The 20,697-nt window shown below is 36.9% G+C and overlaps 2 protein-coding genes across 7 annotated transcripts in view; one reads left to right on the top strand and one right to left on the bottom strand.

The window, feature by feature from the left end:
• The window catches only part of Heph (hephaestin), a 251,830-nt gene that overhangs the window by 178,662 nt on the left and 52,471 nt on the right, over positions 1 to 20,697 (bottom strand). The gene's annotated exons all lie outside the window — the stretch shown is intronic.
• Hsf3 (heat shock transcription factor 3) overlaps positions 1 to 20,697 on the top strand; it is a 52,684-nt gene that overhangs the window by 9,563 nt on the left and 22,424 nt on the right. The window contains exons 3-5 of the mRNA XM_003752067.6: positions 8,658 to 8,785; positions 15,915 to 16,039; positions 20,550 to 20,625. Of these exons, the coding sequence (XP_003752115.1) occupies positions 8,658 to 8,785; positions 15,915 to 16,039; positions 20,550 to 20,625 (329 nt within the window). The remainder of the gene's footprint in view (positions 1 to 8,657; positions 8,786 to 15,914; positions 16,040 to 20,549; positions 20,626 to 20,697) is intronic.

Raw genomic sequence — 20,697 nt, 5'->3', positions numbered from 1 at the left:
ATTATATTTAAACCGTGCTTTGCTTTTTCCATTGACCCAAGTTTTATCTTAATTATTTTCTATTGATGCTATAAAACAACTTATTTATTTAAAAAAATCATTTGAGTCTTACAGTATCATCATAACGGGGATCATGGCAACAGGCAGGCAAACATAGAACAGGACAGTAGCTAAGAGCACACAGCTTGAAACACCATCACAAGGCAAAGAAAGATAACTGGGAAGAGTGGGCTTTTGAAACCTCAAATCCTACCCCCAGTGACATACATCCTCCAAAGAGGCCACATTTCATAATCCTTCCCAAACTGTTTCACCAACTAGGGACCAAGCATTCAAATATATGGTGAGCATTCCCCCTACACCTCCACATCCAGCAACTGCAGATTTTCATTTATTCTCCTGGAACTCTGGCCCTCTCTCCTGTCCCTCCCACACCTGATCCTAAACCAGCCCATTCCTCTCCTCATCACCTCTCCCATCCAATTCTCATCCTCCCTCCCTCCCTCCCTCCCTCCCTCCCTCCCTCCCTCCCTCCCTCCCTCCTCTTCCTATGGCTATTGATCCCTGCTTCTAAGTGAGATTAAAGCATCCCTGGTAGGGCCTTCATTATTGTTTACCTTCTTCGGGTTTATGCAGACAGGAGCCTAACATAACTGTCCTCTGAGAGGCTCTACCCAGCAGCTGACTGAAACACAGCCCAACATTGGTCAGGGACAAGAGTCCAGAGCCCTGAAGAGGATAGGAACTCCACAGTAAGACCAACAGAGTTAGCTAACCTGGACCCTTGGGAGCTCTCAGAGACTGAGCCACCAACCGAACATAATACCACGGCTGGACTGAAACCCCCAGCACATATGTAGCAGATGTGTAGCTCAGTCTCCATGTGGGTTCCCCAACAGCTAGAGAGGGGACTGTCTCTAAAGCTGTTGTCTATCTGTGAAATCTGTTCCCCAACAGGGCTGCTTTCTCTGGCTTCAGTGGGAGAGGATATGCCTAACCCTGCAGAGACTTGATGTGCCATGGTGCGGGGGAAACCCAGGGGCCCAACCCTCTCAGAGAAGAAGAAGGGAGATGGAGGGAGGGACAGCAATTGTGATGCAAAAAGAATAAATTTTAAAAATAATAAATCTTTACAAAAAAGAGAGAAGAAAAGAAAAAGGGAAAAAGAAAGAAGAGGGGGGAAAAGGAAGAAAGGAAGGGAAAGAGAAAGGGAGAAAAAATGGAAAGGAAGGGAGGTTGGGGGAAGAAAGAAGAGGACAGAGCATAGCTAGTTCACAACATTGAAGTTACATTTTAAATAAGTATAAAAGTGAAGTGAAGCCCCAGTGAGATGGCTCAGTGCATAAAGGTACTTGTCTCTAAGCCTGATGACCTGAGTTCAATTTCTGGAACCAATATGGTGAAATGAGAGAACTCCTGTTACCTATCTTCTGATCTCCACATGTATGCTATGGAGTGCATGTACACACATAAGGAAAGAAAAGGAGAGAGGGAGGGAGGGAAGAGAGGAAAAGAAAACTTGTGGTACAATATATAGTTCTATGTAGTCACTCACTTGACTACAAGTCTAACATCCGTCTATTTGTGACCACTAGTCTTGCCTCAGGTCAAAAGTTTTCTTTCTGTAAGTTCTTACTTAGATGGCTGTAGATGCAGAATCTTTCTCTATGTGGTCTCTTTTCTGGAAAAACATTCAGATTCTCTTTATGCATATTCACATATAGATTCTGAAACATGCAGTCACTCGTGTAGGTTCATATTTGAATTTTATCTGCTTTCATTCATGCATGAGTATTTTTATTCTTGTTATTAATTAATTTTCAAGATAGATAACACTGGCCATCTATATTTTGTCGGTTTTATTATAAATATACTTGAAATATTGCCATCTAGACATAATGAATGTTTGCCTCTTGTATGTTCCCAAGTACATGTTATAATTGTGAATGTATTTTTATTTCCTGGTTTGTTATTTGCTTACAAACAAAATATTTTATCTCACTGACTTATAAATCCTCCACAGAACTTGGCACAGCAATTATGTTTGATTAAATGGTGTTCATGTTTGTAAAGTGTGAAGGGCTCTAGAAGGCAAACATGGCTTTGGCAGGTCTTGCCCTTCCCCCATTTCTTCTGCCCTGCTAGATTGTTAGATTGTATTTCTAAAGATAACCACAAAAGTCTGTTCCCTTACTTGGCATTTCTTCCTCCTGAACTGACCACCAAGGCCCAGCTATGAAAATCCTGAAGCAATCAAAATCTGCCTTTTGAGTACCCTAATTAGCATGCCCATTCAAACTAACCTAATTCATCCTAGCAAGGAGTTTCCCTTTTTCTCTTTACCAACTAACTACAAACTACCTTTTGCTTATGGGCTATATCTGTCTTCTAGCAATCCAGAGGCAGTCCTTTGTCTCTGCAGGACAAATAGCACCCCCATCTCCTTTGTTTATTTTCTATTCTCCCTTGAGCTATGTCTCCTGTTTATGTCTTTTATTATTCCCTGACTTTTGATCCTCTGTGGCAAATAAATCTTCTTTGTGCTGAAAACTTGGTCTTGAGGTTTCCTGTGCCAATTCCAGTTCTTTAAAAATGGATAATTGATAAGAATACTTAAAGTTATAGATTCAGGTAGCCAGAGACTGTGTTAACAAGTTTGTTTGTAAGTATGCTGTAAAAGGAAAGGAATTGTACTTGTCTTGTAAAAATATGTTTTTATGAGAAAAATAAGAACCTTTATGTGATTACCTTTATGTTATTTGCTTTAATGAAGGATTTAGAGATTGGAAATAAAAGTTAAACTCGAATGATGGAAAAATAATCCTTCAGAAAGTAATTCTTGAAATAAATGTTGCCTTTTAAATCATATTTGGGCAATTTTATGCTCTTAATTAAGTACAGATAAGTACATTAAGCTATGTTTAACCTCATTACTTCACAGGCACTGGGGGTAGCCATGCTCTTAACTGAAGATGTATTCTATGACCCTCCTCACCTCTTAAGGTCTTATTTCTCGTCTCATGAACCTTCCCATTTTCCTTTTCTCTATAGATACTCTCTCCCATATATATACAAAAATTCAAAAAGTAGGACCTAGGGTCTACATGACCAAAAGAGTATTGTGTTTCTCTTCTCAGCTTCAGTTATTGGCTTTCATATAATATTTTTCAGTTCTGTCCATTTGCCTACAGATTTTATAATTTCTGTTTTGGATTAATAAAACTCCATTTTATATATATATATATATATATATATTACATTTCCATTGTCCATTAAACAGTTGGTGGACATTTAGGCCGATTCTTCTTCCTTCCTATTGTGAATAGAGCAGTTATGAACATGGCTACCCAGGAATCTTTCTGATAAGATAGAGTCCTTTGCATATATCCCCAGGAGTCACCTAGCCATATCATATATAGTTAGACTTTTAGTTTTCCTGAAAATTTCCATAATGACTCTGGCAGTTTGCATTCCTACTAACAGTGAATAAGGTTTTTTCTTTCATTATATCCTCAGCAGCATTTGTTGTAATATGTTTTCTTGATAACTATTCAGAATATGGTTAAAGGGAGTTTTAACAGCTTTAATTCTCATTGCCCTAGCGGCTAGGGATGTTGAACATTTAAAGATCTCATTTAGCATTTTGAACTTCTTTTGGAACTCTTTGTTCAATTCTGTAGCTGCATTTTTTATTGATTGTTTTCTTCTTGTTTTGATTTTTAAATCATTTGTAGATTCTGTGTATTAATACTCTTAAATACACTATTGGTAAATTTTTTCTCTCATGCTGAAGGATGTGGCGTCACATAAATAACTGTTTCTTTTGCTGTACACTCGGTTTTGTTTGTTGATTACCACCCTCATGTTGTGAGTCACTGCAGTCAGATTCACAAAGTCTTTATCTGTGTTTATTATTTGTAGTGCTTTCTCTAATTTTTCCTCTAGCTGTTTCAGACTATCATGTTTTTACATTGAAGTCTTTGATCGATTTGGAGTTGATTTTTTTTTGTTCAAAGTGAGAGATAATATGTTAAATTCATTTGCTTATATGGAGCTATCCAATCTTCCCAGCAACATTTATAAAATAAGCTTGCTTGCTTCTGAGAATATTTTTGTTAGCAATGTTGTCTAATCATGTGTCTGTCGCTGTGTGAGTTTCTATGTGGATCTTCTATTAGTTTCCATTGATTTGTTTGTGTATGTGTCCCAATACTCTGCTTGTTTTGTTGCTGCTCCTCTGCAATATTATAAAATGAGGTAGTTACTTTTTTCCTAGTGTTGTTTAGTGTAGCTGAAGTATTATGTATATTAAAATAATTTTTAAGATCTTTTTCTACTTCCGTGAAGAATGATATTAGAAATTTGATAGGGGTTGCAGTCTATAAATTGCATTTGGTATGATGACCATTTTCACAGAATGGGTTCTTCTAATCCATGAGTATGAAAGGTAATTTCATCTTTTAATGGCTTCTTTTTCTCTTGAATATTTTCAGATTTTTCACATTACAAGCCTTTCATTTTCTTGGTCAGGTCTATTTCAGGATTGGTGCAGGACTTGTCAACAGTTGTGAATAAGATTGCTTCCCTATTTTCTTCAGGATATTTGTTATAGGCATGTAGGAGAACTGCTGATTTAGGGGTTAATTTTTTTTTTTTGGTTCTTTTTTTCGGAGCTGGGGACCGAACCCAGGTCCTTGCGCTTCTTAGGCAAGCGCTCTACCGCTGAGCTAAATCCCCAACCCCAGGGGTTAATTTTTGTATCCTGAAATTTTGCTGAAAGTGTTTCAGTTCAAGTTTTTGGGAGGCATGTTTACTGTCTTATGCACAGAATTATATCATCTGCAAATAAGGATAAGTTTCTCTCTTCCTTTCATGTTTTGTATGGTTTTGTTGGCTTCTTCTTCTCTTATTGTATTTGCTAAGAATTTCAATACTACACTAAGAATGGAGAAAGTATTTTAGGATCCCACACTGCCTCACCTCAAGCTAGCACCTATTTCTTCCTGTGTCCTGGGCTATCTGATAAAGAGATCTCCTCATCTCAGCTCTTCAACTGTTGGGAATGACCACAGATGCCCAGATCACTGCCCAACCTCAGAACTCTCTGTAACTACCCAAGAGGACCTTATTAAGGGACCCATTTCCAGCAGATTATCAATCATAACTCAGCAGAATCATCAGTCCTAATTGATGAGGAATGAAAAAAACTTCCATGATGAAAACAGATCCAAAAACATGTGTAACTTCCATAGAAGCCTAACAGATACAGACCCAAGCAGGCTCTATGCTTGCTGCTTCAATCTCTGAGTTCATATAAACTTTTATCCATTGATATAGAAGGCCCTTGACCTCCTGCTGCCCTCCATCCCTCTTGTTCTTAAACACTTTCTACCTCCTATTCTTATGGGTTTCATGAACCTCAAAAAGAGGGATTTGATGCAGACATCCCACTTGGAACTATGCATTTCAAGGTGTCTCTATCTCTCTGTCTCTGTCTCTGTCTCTGTCTCTCTCCCTCTCCCTCTCCCTCTCCCTCTCCCTCTCCCTCTCCCTCTCCCTCTCCCTCTCCCTCTCCCTCTCCCTCTCCCTCTGCTTTGTTTAATGTCTGCCTGTTGGTCTCTGCATTTGTTCTCATCTGCTGCATGAGGAAGTTTCTCAGATGTTGGCTAGGTAAGGACACTGATCTAATTGTATAGCAGAATATCAGACATAATTTTATTGTTACTTTTTTAGACCAGTAGGATTTGGTTCTACCCTAGATCTCCAGGCTATCTAGTCTATGGTTCTTAGTTATACAAGCAGTATTGGGTATGGGTTCCATCTCGTGGAGTGGGCCTTAAGTCAAATCAGATATTGCTTTTTGCCACCACTGCCCTAACATATTTTGGATGCAGGACAGATCAGAAGTTTTATGTCTGGGTTGGTGGGTTGGTGTTTGCATTTCTTTTTTCTTTTCTTTTTTTTTTTTTTTTTTGGTAGCCTGCAGAGTACCCACGTCAAAGACAACAGACCACAGAAGTGAAGGTTCTATATAGGCATTAGGTCAATATCTCCAAGTTCAATGAGTTGTATGGATACTGTCATTGACAATGAGTCTTGCTGTTGGTTTGTACAGAGCAATCTACTATCTTGGTAACAGCCTCAGTTGTTTAGGGATTTTCATGGGACCCCTTTGGCCAATAATTCAATTGTGTGTAACCTAGTCCTGGTACTGGAAGCTTCATTTGGTGACAAGAGATGGCTTGTTAGGCCTCTGTCCTCCACATTATTTGGAGACTTCATTACAATAGCCTTAACATATTTTAGGAAGTTTCCACTGCACTGGGTTTTCAAATCATGCCTCAAATTCCCCTCAATTCTAGCTGTCTTTCTCTGCAATCCCCCCATGACCAGATTGTCCCTTATTCTCTCCACTTAATCCTCACATTCCAGTTGCCCCATTCCCAGTCACCCCATAAAATCTATTTCATCCTCCCTCCTACAGAGCTCCACATACTATCCCTAGTCTTCTTCTGATATCTAACCTCTCTGGGCCTACTGATTGTAGCTTGGTTAGCATTTATTCAATTGCTAATATCCATACATAAGTAAGTAAATACCATATTTGTCTTTCTGGGTCTGGGTGACCTCACTCTGATTTATTTATTATGTTTCATCCATTTCCTTGAAAATTTAATGCTGTCATTCTTTAACAGCTGAGTAACACTCCATTATGTAAATGAACATTTTCTTTATCACCGTTCTATTGAGTGACACCTAGGTTGTTTCCAGTTTCTTGCTATTATGAATAGAGCAACAGTGAACATGGTTGAGCAAGTGTCCTTGTGGTATGATCAAGAATCCTTTAGGTTTATGCCCAAGAGTTATAGAACTGGATCTTGAAGTAGATTGATTTTCATCTTTCTGAGGAACCACCATACTTAGTTCCATAGTGGCTGTAAAAGTTTGTACGCCTACCAGCAATGGAGGAGTGTTTCCCTTGCCCCATATTCTTGCCAGCATGAGCTGTCACTTGTGTTTTTGATCTTAGCCATTCTGGCAGTATACGATAGACTCACATGGTAGTTTAGATTTGCATTTACTTGCTGGCTTAGGACATTGAACTTTTCTTTAAGCATTTCCCAGCCATTTGAGACTATTCTATTGAGAACAGTCTGTTTATATCTGTACCTCATCTTTTAATTGGGTTATTTAGGTTTTTGATACCTAGTTTCTTGAGTTCTTTATGTATTTTGAATGTTCACCCTCTATTGAATGGGGAGTTGGTTTAAAATAAAAGCTTCCCCCTTTGCGTAGGCCACTGTTTTGTCTGATTGACAGTGTCCTTTGCCTTGCAGAAGCCTTTCAGTTTTATGAGGTCCTGTTTATTAATTGTTGATCTTCATGCCTGTACTGTTGTGGTTTTGTTCAGAAAGTTTTCCCCTGTGTCAATGCATCTATCATGTTCAGTGTATCTGGTTTTACGCTGAGATCTTTGATCCATTTGGACTTGAGTTTTGTGCAGGATGATAAGAATAGATCTATTAGCCTTCTTCTCCATGCAGACGTCCAGCTTCACCAGCACCATTTGCTGAAGATGCTGTCTTTTTTCTAGTTTATATTTCTGGCTTCTTTATAAAAAAAAACCGGGTATCCACAGGTGTATGAATTTATGTCTAGGTTTTCATTCAATATCATTGCTCAACATGCTTTTTTATTATTATAGCTCTATCATACAACTTGAAATATGGAATACATATGGAATACCTCTCCATAGAAGCAGTTCTTTTGTTAGTCAGGATTGTTTAAACAGTCTTGGGATTATTATTTTTTTTTTTGTGATTCCTTTTTTCGTTTCTTTTTTCTTTTTCACACTTTATTCTCTTTCAGTATTTTCCAAACGAAGAACATAGCACTAAAAGAAGAGAGAAGTCCAAATACTGTAGTGTTACTCCCACTTGGAAATAAATAAGTGAGATATTGTGGTCTCTTGGCATTTAGTCATTTACTGGAAAAAAATTTAATCTGTTGGTTCAAATGAGGTTTCAATATTAATATATTAAGATACACGTGCATATGAACTATCTTTGTTTACTTGTTCTCTAGAGTCCCTGACAAGTTATGTACAGGCAATTTAAATTAAGTTCTCAAATTCTGGAGTGGGGAAGACAACTCAGTTGGTAAAGTCCTTGTGCAAGTGGGAGGAAATGCGTTCCAATTACCTGCACTAGCATAAAAGTCAGATTGCACATATTCTATCTGAGCACTGTGGAGTAGAGATAGGCATAGCCAAGAAGCTCACACAGCCAGCCAGTTTAGACGGAAAAGCAAATTCTAAGTCCAATGAGAGATGCTACCTCAAAAACAGGGCAACGTAAAGTGAAAAGGGGATTGAAGAAGACATCGTGGCATCAACCCTAGACTCTAAATGCTCACATACAGAAGACCAGGCCATCTCATTTCTCTGCATACACATACATGCCATAGACATAAAGAACAGTAAGAAGAGTTAAGAGTACCCACGTTTGAAATTAAGCTATTAGAGTATACTAATATTTTATGACATCAAACATTTGGAATATTACTTCCTTGTTCTAACCCTTCCAAATTCCCTATTAGAATCTATTCTGTGGCATTCCTTCTTATTATTAATTTTGATTTTTTTTTCCTTATCCTAGATGGTTTCCGAAAAGTTATTGCACTGCAGAGTGAAAAGACTAGCCTGGAGAATAAAATAACTATTGAATTTCAGCATCCACTTTTCAAAAAGGGAGAAGCCTTCCTTCTTGCAAACATTAAGCGAAAGGTAGGAAGAAGAACATTGTCATATAGTTTCCTTTCAGATTTACAGTGGCGTTCAGTCCTTACATAATGTAAACCTTTTATGATTCTCTTAAGTCTTAGCGGGAAACTGCTGGAATCAGGAACTGCACTGCCAGGTGCTTTCTCACGATGCTCTGCTCTGAACAGGACCTTTAAGTATTACTTCATCTAAAAACATTATCTTCGCTGTGTTTTATTTTATTTTATTTTATCATGTCCTTTTTATTGTGTAGATAGTGATATAACATCTTAGAAAATAAGCAGAGGAGGCTAGGCTACATTTTGAAATAGTAACTTGAACATTGAATTTTGATAAAACATACAAGCCCTATATGCATAACCCAGATCTGATGACAAGTCAAAACTGGATATAAAGAAGTAACATGCTTTTTCACTTGTAAGTTCACTGCGTGAGTTCTTTGTATATTTTGGATATAAGGCCTCTATCTGTTGTAGGATTGGTAAAGATCTTTTCCCAATCTGTTGGTTGCCGTTTTGTCCTAACCACAGTGTCCTTTGCCTTACAGAAGCTTTGTAGTTTTATGAGATCCCATTTGTCAATTCTTGATCTTAGAGCATAAGCCATTGGTGTTTTGTTCAGGAAATTTTTTCCAGTGCCCATGTGTTCCAGATGCTTCCCTAGTTTTTCTTCTATTAGTTTGAGTGTGTCTGGTTTGATGTGGAGGTCCTTGATCCACTTGGACTTAAGCTTTGTACAGGGTGATAAGCATGGATCGATCTGCATTCTTCTACATGTTGACCTCCAGTTGAACCAGCACCATTTGCTGAAAATGCTATCTTTTTTCCATTGGATGTTTTTGGCTCCTTTGTCAAAAATCAAGTGACCATAGGTGTGTGGGTTCATTTCTGGGTCTTCAATTCTATTCCACTGGTCTATCTGCCTGTCTCTGTACCAATATCATACAGCTTTTATCACTATTGCTCTGTAATACTGCTTGAGGTCAAGGATGGTGATTCCCCCAGAAGTTCTTTTGTTGTTGAGTATACTTTTCTAATATCCTGGGTTTTTTGAATTTGCAAATTGCTCTTTCTAACTCTATGAAGAATTGACTTGGAATATTGATGGGGATTGCATTGAATCTGTAGAATGCTTTTGGCAAAATGGCCGTTTTTATTATATTAATCCTGCCAATCATTGAGCATGGAAGATCTTTCCATCTTCTGAGATCTTCTTCAATTGCTTTCTTCAGAGGCCTGAAGTTCTTTTTTTTATTATTATTAACTTGAGTATTTCTTATATACATTTCGAGTGTTATTCCCTTTCCCGGTATCCGGGCAAACATCCCCCTCCCCCCTCCCCTTCCTTATGGGTGTTCCCCTCCCAACCCTCCCCCCATTGCCGCCCTCCCCCCACCAGTCTAGTTCACTGGGGGTTCAGTCTTAGCAGGACCCAGGGCTTCCCCTTCCACTGGTGCTCTTACTAGGCTATTCATTGCTACCTCTGAGGTCAGAGTCCAGGGTCAGTCCATGTATAGTCTTTGGGTAGTGGCTTAGTCCCTGGAAGCTCTGGTTGCTTGGCATTGTTGTTCATATGGGGTCTCAAGCCCCTTCAAGCTCTTCCAGTTCTTTCTATGATTCCTTCAACGGGGGTCCTGTTCTCAGTTCAGTGGTTTGCTGCTGGCATTCGCCTCTGTATTTGCTGTATTCTGGCTGTGTCTCTCAGGAGCAATCTACATCCGGCTCCTGTCGGTCTGCACTTCTTTGCTTCATCCATCTTGTCTAATTGGGTGGCTGTATATGTATGGGCCACATGTGGGGCAGGCTCTGAATGGGTGTTCCTTCAGTCTCTGTTTTAATCTTTGCCTCTCTCTTCCCTGCCAAGGGTATTCTTGTTCCCCTTTTAAAGAAGGAGTGAAGCATTCACATTTTGATCATCCGTCTTGAGTTTCATTTGTTCTAGGCATCTAGGGTAATTCAAGCATTTGGGCTAATAGCCACTTATCAATGAGTGCATACCATGTATGTCTTTCTGTGATTGGGTTAGCTCACTCAGGATGATGTTATCGTACGGATCTTTCACTTGCTTGGTTAGAGTCACACCAAGCTATTTTATATTATTTGTGGCTGGTGTGAAAGGTGTCTTCTCCCTAATTTTTCTCCGTTTACCTGTGTTGTCCTGCACTTCTTTCACGGAGTTATTTACGTCCTTCTTAAAGTCCTCTATCATCATCATGAGATGTGATTTTAAATCTAAATCTTGCTTTTTTGGTGTGTTTGGAAATGCAGTATTTGCTTTGGTGGGAGAACTGGGGTCGGATGATGTCAAGTAGTCTTGGTTTCTGTTGCTTGGGTTCCTGCGCTTGCCTCTCGCCATCAGCTTATGTCTGGTGTTAGCTTGTCTTGCTATCTCTGTATCTCCTATCTTCTGTAGGCCTGTGTGTCAGCACTCCTGTATATCTGTTTTCTTTCGGCTGGATCTGGGAGTAGAGAGCTGCTCCTGGGTTTGTGTGTCCTGGGGCCACCAGGCAGGTCACTTGGAGCAAAAGAGTTGGGCTTACCTCTGCTCTCAGGTGTGTCAGCACTCCTGGCAACTGGCTTTCAGTCCTGCCACTGACTGCTCCTAGGTTCCTGTGCTCAGAGGGCACAGACTGTACTAGGCGGGTACCTCTTGGGTCAGGAATAAAGGCAGACGTAGTTGTCTCCTCTGGTCTCTCAAGGATGTTCCACACTTTTGTTATTCCAGCTCCTCCTCCCCCCAAAGGGATTTGGATACAGAGAGCTGTGGGACTGGTTCAGTTCCAGGCTCAGGCAGAAACCAGAAGGTTCCTGCAGATGACTGCTCCTATGTTCCTGTTTCCAGTTGGCACTAGGCAGGTTCCTCTTGCGCCAGGAATGTGAGCAGAAGTGGCGGTCTCCCCTGAGCTCTCAGGATTGTCCGCGCTTCTGAGAGTCCAGCTCTTCCCCCACAAATTGACCCTTTCTTATCTCCTTGTACAAAGCTCATGTCCAAGTAGATCAAGAACCTACACATAAAACCAGATACACTTTCATTTATTTTCATGAAGGTTTTTATTTCTATCTTGATTTCTCTCTTGGCCCAGTCATCGTTCAGTACTTAGTTATTTAATCTCCATGAGTTTGTATATTTACTAGAACTTTTTTGCTATATTGTTGTTCAGTAGGATACTAGGAGTTATTTCCATCTTTTTTTAATTGGTAAAGATGTATTTTGTGTCCCAAGATGTGGTTGGTCTGTGTATTACTATGTACTCCTGAGTAGAATATGTATTCTTTGGTGTTGGGTGGAATATTCTGTTATCTGTTTAAATCTATTTGACATATGATGTCATTTATTTCTGAGGTTTTTTTTTTCAGATGATCTGTCTGTTAGAAGAAGAGGGATATTTAAATCAGCTACAGTTATTGGACTGTAATTAGTCTATGTCATTAATATTAATCTTACACTACTTATGAAAGTTGGGTGCACCAGAGTTTGGTGCATGTGTATTTGGAATTTTGTTCCAGTTTGCTGTTCCTTTGACTTGAACGCTGTGTCCTTTTATCTCTTCTGATCACTTAGTGTGATGTCTGTTTTTATTAAGACATTAAGTTAGTAATGTCTGCTTCCTGGCCCCATTTGTTGACAACACTTTTCCCCAATTCTTTAATATTAAGGCAGTTCCCATTTTTAAATATAAAATGAGTTTCATATCGTAATCCATTCAGTGAGCCCATACCTTTTGTTTGAAGAGTTGGGGCCATTTATATTTGTAGTTATTATTAAAAGGTATATGCTGGTTGTATTCATTTTGTTGTTGTGCTCCTAGTTGTATATTGTGTGTCAGTAATTAATCTTCATTCCCCCCGCCATGGCCTTTTAGCTATGCTCAGTCCTCTCTTCAGCTCAAGGTATTGTTTCCAATATACCCTGTAGGGCTGGTTTAATGGATATAAATTCTGTTAGGCATTTTATATAGTAAGTTTTTTTCTCCTTCAACTCTAGCACATTGCTTTTGCAGGCACAGTAGTCTGGGTTGGTATCTGCATGTATTTAGAACTTAGATTACATCGTTTCATCCTTTTCTGGCTTTCAAAGTTCCCATTGAGAAATCAACTGTTACTCTGATATGTTTTCCTTTTTATGTGATGTGTGGCTTTTCTCTTGCTGCTTTCTCTATCCTCTTTCTGACACACACACACACATATATATATATGTGTGTGTGTGTGTGTGTGTGTGTGTGTGTGTGTGTGTGTGTTTGTATAGTTTTAATGGTTTTATTGTTTATTGGGTTTTATTGTTGTTGTTTCAATTGCTTAGGAAAAAAACATTTTCCATCCTTTTACCATAAGAATTGTCATTTCTTTGGAGGGAACAAATCAATAGATCCTGTTTTTAATATAATCTTCTAGTCTTTGTCTTTTGCCTAGGGAATTAATATCTGTCATAATCAGTTTATTGTTAAAAGACATATATTAATTCCTGATAATTTATTGTTTCTCTTTTGCAATATTTCAATTTGGTTTTTCTTCAATATTATATTTAGATTCTTCTTTCAGAAGGTATTTTTACTTTATTATTTCCCTAAGCTATTTCTTTGAGTTTTCTTAGAATTCCTTCAGTTTATCTGTGTCTTCTTTGATTTCTTTGAACATGTTATAATTATATTTTTGGATCACTTAGCTAAAATTTCACGTAACTAATTTCATGTCCCTATTCCACTGGACCTGTATCTCTGTACTGAAAACATAGTAGGTGTTTTTTTCATGCTAAATTGTGATAAAAGATCTTATGCGAGTATAATTATGTGTTCAGCAAAATTATCCTCCAGAAATGAAAAGAAAATAAAGCTTTCAGAGAGACAGGCAGAGAGGGGGAGGGGCAGAGAGAGGCAGAGGCAAAGAGACAGAGAGACAGAGACAGATAGAGAATATAAATTAGTTATCAGTAGACCTACCCTAGAAAAAAATTAAAGATCATTTCAAGACCATGGGTGATCACCAAAATGGCCACCTCATTCAAAATGCCTATAGTATAGGTATGATTCTCCATAGCTACATAGATTAATTTTAAGGTTCCATACGATAAATAATAGTGTATATTAATATAATCCATACAAACAAAATGTTCACCTAAATAATATGAGTATGAAATGGTCATAAGAAAATGTACCATCAAAATAGACCAAATTTGGCAAATTTGGTTTTAAATATCAAGTTGAAATAGCCTTTATTTTAGTCACAGTGACCTCGGAATGACAGTTTCAATTCTAGGAGTAGAAAATGAAAAATGGTACTTCAATGAGTCATTTTTCAATCACATTGAAAACATAGTCATTTTCAGACATCTCTGATTCTACCGAACACTTAATCTTCTTGGTCTAATTAAGAATAACTTCAAGACATATGTCCTGTGGAGTATTTAATTTGAGATTTAAATTTCTACATGGGGAACAGTGATTCTCGTATCTCATGAGTTAGTGAAAGTAATACTATGTAAAAGAGATACCATATTTTTATTTTAATTTCTTATACCTAAAAACAAAGACATAATTTTATATAGCAATAGTTTGGTAGCTTTTATTCTATTAGTTTGGAATATATTTTAGAAGGGACACATACTCTCTGAACACAAGATGTGTAGTTTATGACCTGGCTCATTGCTAATACAATTGCTTTCTCTTCTGAATCCTCACAAAATATATTATTTTCTGCACTGTTCATTTACAGTTTACTACATACTGCTTTCCATGGCCAGTGTTTGTAAAGTTGAAATATGCAATTTCTCTATGGTCTGTAAATTATACAGCATTGTTTCACAGATCAGCTTATTCTTCAAACACATTTACAGCAGGTCAAACAAGGTAGAAGTTTGTGTTTACAATGTGAAGTTTTCCTCTGAGGGAACAGGAATCTCTAGTTCCTATTCACAGATGTAGTATGACATGAAACTTCGATTTAGAATAATTGATAATGCTTTGTTTGTTTAAATTATTTTTGTTACTTCTCTCATTCGCATTAAAAATAATAAACTTTTTTAATGCCTATGCTGTGAGATTCTGAATGAATGAAACTTTTTAAAGTTGCATTAACTATGAGGATAATGCATTATATAGACCTTTGGAAACAATACACAACCAAATCATTGAAGCTCTTCTAATCATTACCTGCAAAATTAATTTTCACATTATTATTTCCATTATTATGCATTAAGTTGTAGAACCATAGTATATGTGGTGTGTCATTAAGAAAACATATAGTTTAATATGCTTACATCTCAGCAGGCCTAAAATGAATCTGTAATTTATTATGAGTTATTTTGGAGATGTAACCACACTGTAGATTACTCATGAGACATACCCACTCCCCAATTATACTCATGAGACATACCCACTCCCCAATTATACTTATAACCACTCCCAACAGGAAAATGGAGGGAAAGGTTCACACTTGAACTCTAAACTGAATGAGATGTGTTTATAACAAAACGTTTCTAAATTAATATACTCTTTGTCAAAGTCCCACATGATGCTATATAATATATTTGGTTAGATTACAGTACTTACTCTAAATTGTATTTTTTGTCCCTATAAGATATTGTCATTTCATTAGTGATAGAAAATCTGCTGTACTTAGAGTTTTTATTTTTCTTTTCTTTTTGGGGTGGATGAGGTATTTGGGGCCTGAAACTTAGGATTTCCTTTCTTCAGCCTCCAGAGTTCTGTGGCTATAAATGTGTTCCAGTACAACTATGATATATATTGGGGGCGGGGGACGCATTTTGCCTACATAGCTGTCTATACACCATACACATGTAGTTCTTACACAGGCCAGAAGAGGGTATCATATCCCCTAGGAGTTGAGTTACAGAATAACCTGGGTCCTGTGGAAGAGCCACCAGTACTATTAACTGACGAGCCCCCAGAACTACATGTCTAATCTTCCAGGAGCTTTAAAGTTAGTGAAAACATACTAATGTGTGTAATAGCTATAATAGGAAGCATGCATGGTGTAGTACTATAGTCGAGGTACTTTAAAGAGTTAAATGTCCTTTATTCCATTAGTCGTGCTTTTTTATTGATTAGTATTCATAAAGGATAGCAAATGGTATGCCAAAATTTTAGCGCAGCCTGACTATAATGTTCTCACTTTAGGTGCCAACGATAAAAACTGAAGATGCCAACCTCTGCTCTGATGAGTATCAGAAAATTATGGCTGAAATACAAGAGTTCAAAGACATGCAGAAGAACATGGATACCAGATATGCACAAATGAAACAGTGCGTATTAGTCTAAAGGTTCTAGCATCTGTGACCAAGGTTTTAAGTTTGATTACTTCAGAGTTGTGAAACTCCACTCCTATTTTGTATGGTACTTTTGGTGTGACCTCTTTTAAGTTAAAATACAACACTGTTTCAGATGCTTTAAATCTTGGGTTGCTATTAATGAACCAGTAGCTCAAATATTGCTATGATGACCTAGCACACCACTGTACAAAGCAGAAGTAAAATTAGCAGGATATAAGACAACACCAGAAATGTGAATGCTAAAGTAGTTAGAAATTTCTGTCTTATCCAAGAAAAAAAAAAAACTAGTCAAAGGTGTTAAAGATATAAGTTCTGTACCTAAGTACTCAGATGTACATAACTAATGTACTTTCTGATTCTTCCCTCAGTCTGTTCTTCCTTACTTCAGTTTGGCCTGTAAAATAAATTCTTTAAAATAGTCTTCAGTGTTTGATAATCATAGTCCTTAACACCCCATGAAATGTCTCTGACAGTAAGGCTTTTATTCAGGCAGTAATATTGTAAGGCAAATTTTAACCAGCTAAAAATATGAACCGTAATAACTTTGAGAAAATATTGTAACCTATTATTTGCTTTAGAGAAGATACGTGTGGATAAGTTTTAGCAAATATTCATCAGTATTCATATTAAAATTGAGATTTTCTGAAAATCTTCCACTGAAGTGTAAATGAACCTTTAATTTGATGAGTCTATCATTTGTATTTGACTTAGTAAATTAAGCTTTTCATATATGGCCACAGAGAAAGGACAGAAGGGATAGAGAAGACAGAAGTATTTTTTATCAACATAGAAAAGAACCCAAAATTTTCTTTGAAATTGAACATGAACCAGTCCTTCGTTTGGATGTCAGCCTGCTGTCGAATGTTAACCATTGTATATGTATATATAGAATGGGTAAGAACGCTCCAGTGGGTTCTACCTGGTTTTATGTATAAACAAGTGCAAACACTGCTCCTAAATACTGAACAAGGTAGCAAATGTTTGCGACTTTTCCTACTGTGAAAATTTCATTACTTTATATCGTATTTAGAACTCATGCTCAGAAATTAGGTGCCCCCCAAAAAAATACCCTGAAATCTCAGAATCTATCTGCTGAGTTAGATAAAAGATGAGTACAGAAAAAAATAATTCTTGGAAGCAATCACTGGATATATTCATCTGTTCCTCTAATTAAGATAGCCATTTCATTTTTATCTTCCAATTATAATTTATATTATATTTCTTTCTTACCTTTCTTTTCTCCAAACTCTACCATATATTCCTCTCTACTCTTCTTCAAGTCCTTGGCCTCTTTTTCCACTAATTGTTATCGCATACATATATGCATATGCATGTGCATATACATTCTTAAATATAACCTGTTCAGTCTGAATGTTGCTGATCACGTTTGGACAGTCATGTTGCTTGGACGTTATGAGTGTAGCCTCTGATGTTACTAGGAGAAACCATCTCACAATCTCACAGCAAGCTCCCTGATCCATTGGCTTTTCCAAGTCAGAATGCCAAAGATCAACAGAACAACCTACAACAAATGCTGAAGATGCTACGGGCTCAGGGCAAAGTGTAGAAGAGAGGGTGTAAAGATTTTAAGAGCCAGAGGATCAAGAAATTTGCCATGAAATCGTGTCTTCTATTAACTGTAGAAGCTATACCCATAAAGTCTCACCAACATGACCACCCAAACATGAGCTGAGCAAGGAGGATACCAATGAGCATAGCAATCTGCATGGAAAAAGACCTGTGAGGCCTTATTCCTACACAGAGAACTATAGGCAACTGAGTAAAGTGGAAGCAGAAGTGGTCCTCCCCAGGAAAGAGCACGCCAATTCGTTGTCCAGTGCCAAGTAAGCAGCCCTGAAAATATGCATGCAACTCAACAGGTGTATGTATATATATATATATATAATATATTAATATATATATATATATAAACACTTAATGAAAAGGAAGAGGCCGTGAATTTGAAGAAGATGGGGGAAAGATACATGGGACGATTTGGAGGGAGAAAAGGAAAAGAAAAAATTTGTACTTAAATTACAGTCTCAAAAATAAAAGGGAGTTGACTCTAGAATTTGTGATTGAAGGAAAAAAATGCCACACAAAGCCTAGGTGTTATTGCCTGCTGACAGGCTTTTCAAAGGTGTCTTAATTTTTAATCATGTAAAAAGATGATAGTAAACCATTCTATTCTATGATAAATTGAGTTTAATATATTTCATTCCATTCTAAATATATTTTAGGTTCATCACTCTTAGTATATACACATGTGTTTTCATAAATTGGTGATATATAAAGAAAGGGAGTAATGTCACTATTGTTTGATTCTCTCCTAAGAGTAAGATTATTAAGTATTAAAATCACAGTTAACATGAGATTCTATGTGCAGAAAACCAAGATGTAAATTTTCCTTCAGGATTTTTTATGAAGCCAGCTTTATTTTACTGATAGAGAACCAGAACCAAATTCTGTATTTCCAAAGCAATAAGACTTTCTGAAGAATAATCTTCTACTCTTAGTAACAGTTGAAAAAGAAAATTGGTTAAGAGGATAAGATTTTTACATTTTATCAAAATAATTGCTTTTGTTGTCTGTGCAATTTGTCAGTCACTTGATTACTTAAGAAACTAGGATTTAACAAATGGGGGGTTTATTTGCTATCTTCATGTTAGTCTGTTAAATGTCTGCTTTATAAAAGTTATTCTCTGAGGCAACTTCTCTTCTTTTATCACCCTCTGCATATAGAAATGCATAGGACTGTGTGTGTGATCTTTATCCAAATGATACGTACGAGTTTGCAGAGTTAAAGGCATATGCATTTACTATATGCAAAGCAACTAACAAGTGCTCTCCTTAAATGTATATACATTTACAGCCGGACTTTAACATAGAAATATCATCCAAATAAACACAATGCTATTTGAGTATTCTTCCTACTTAAAACCTGACCACCATCAAGGTAGCTGTTATCAAGATTAGCTGTCACTAGTCTAAATGTTGATTTTTTTTTTTTTTTTTGCTTAATGCAACAGTAGTGAACTGGTAGTTTTTACACAAAAAGGTAAGAGGTCAGAGAGACGTTCAAGACAGTGAATCATTTCTAGTATCCTATTCCACTATGGAGTAAGATAAATTTGTGTATATTTCAAAATGAGTAGCAGAGTAAGAAATCTCAACACATACACATGATCATATATGTGAGATATAGCTGGACTAACTAGCCACATCCTATAATCCAGTCTAGCAAATGGCTTTTAATGTATATATTCAGTCTACCAGTTCCATTTCCTTAGAGAATACTGACTAATACACTCCCCCTTTACAGTTTAAAGTTCCCTAATGTTTCTCCCTTCATAGTACTATGTGCTGCTCATCCCCTCTCCACAGTTTCTCCTTTTCTTCCTTGGTCCCTTGTAGATTTCCTTGTTTTTGCGGTCACTCCAAGCTATATTCTTGCATCTCAGTAATCATAGCTAGAACAGCAAATAAGAGAAAATATGTAGTACTTGTCCTTGTGCATCTGGCTTACTTCATTCCGTAGCATAATTTCTAGTTTCATCCATTTACCTGTGAAACTGAATTTATAGCTAATTGTTGTGGGCCCCTTTGTATGTTATGTGTACTTACATTCCGAAGTATATAATCCTACTGAGCTTCAAAGCTTAAGAAAGCACGTTATACCAAACCAAGAGTCTCGAAAACTGTAATTGTAGTGCTGCTAACATTTTCCATGTTTTATGTTCCTGTTTCTAATGGTATCATTACAATTATCTTCATAATTAGACATGTTCAAACATCTTGCATTTCAACCAGTGCCACTGATAAAGGGGAACATATCTGTGAAGAAGTACATTCAATTTTATATAGAAAAAATATGCTGTTTTTTTCTTAAAACACATAGCTCAATGAAAATTGCATATAAAAATGAATTCAGTATTAGAAATGTATATGATAGCCTGTGTCTCCTTTAATATTTAATAGAAATGCAAACTTGATACTCTTGTATGAAACTGCTAACATGGAAATTTATTTGTTCTCACATACTTCTATGAAATCTGCAGTTGGAGGAATAATAAGAAATTTATGATCATGTATTCTCAAGTATTAAGGTAGGATAAGTAATAAATCTAAGTGTGATATATGTCATTCTATTGATCACTGAAGTTCAAAAATATTAATCTGAGCTTTCAAGACTGTAAGTGTATGGGATTGGGCATGCATCTTAGTGATAGAATGATTTCCCAGCATGTGCAATGTACTAGGTTATTATCAGCACCACTAAAACCTCATAGCTCTGAAATCTATCTGAACTAATTCACTAATAAAGGCAGTAATATTCCACTAGGACTATAAGGGTATAATTTTGTGAAGAACACCATGGATACTATTAATCCAGACAATTCAACATTATTTTAGGTATTTTATTTTCAAAAATTTAAGGAACACTAATATATCATTGTTCATTCAAGTAATCTATTTGTTTCAGAGACTATTCCAATCTATGTCTTGAAGTTACAAACCTAAGAAAGAAGTACTGTGAGCAACAACAACTGTTGACACAGGTATACGTTGGTCTTTAAAGGAGTCATTGTTTTTGATAGCTGAGTAGTACTCCATTGTGTAGATGTACCACA

This window comes from Rattus norvegicus, chromosome X (genome assembly GCF_036323735.1).
Source record: "Rattus norvegicus strain BN/NHsdMcwi chromosome X, GRCr8, whole genome shotgun sequence".
NCBI lineage: Eukaryota > Metazoa > Chordata > Mammalia > Rodentia > Muridae > Rattus > Rattus norvegicus.
This window is presented reverse-complemented; position numbering and strand designations above follow the sequence as displayed.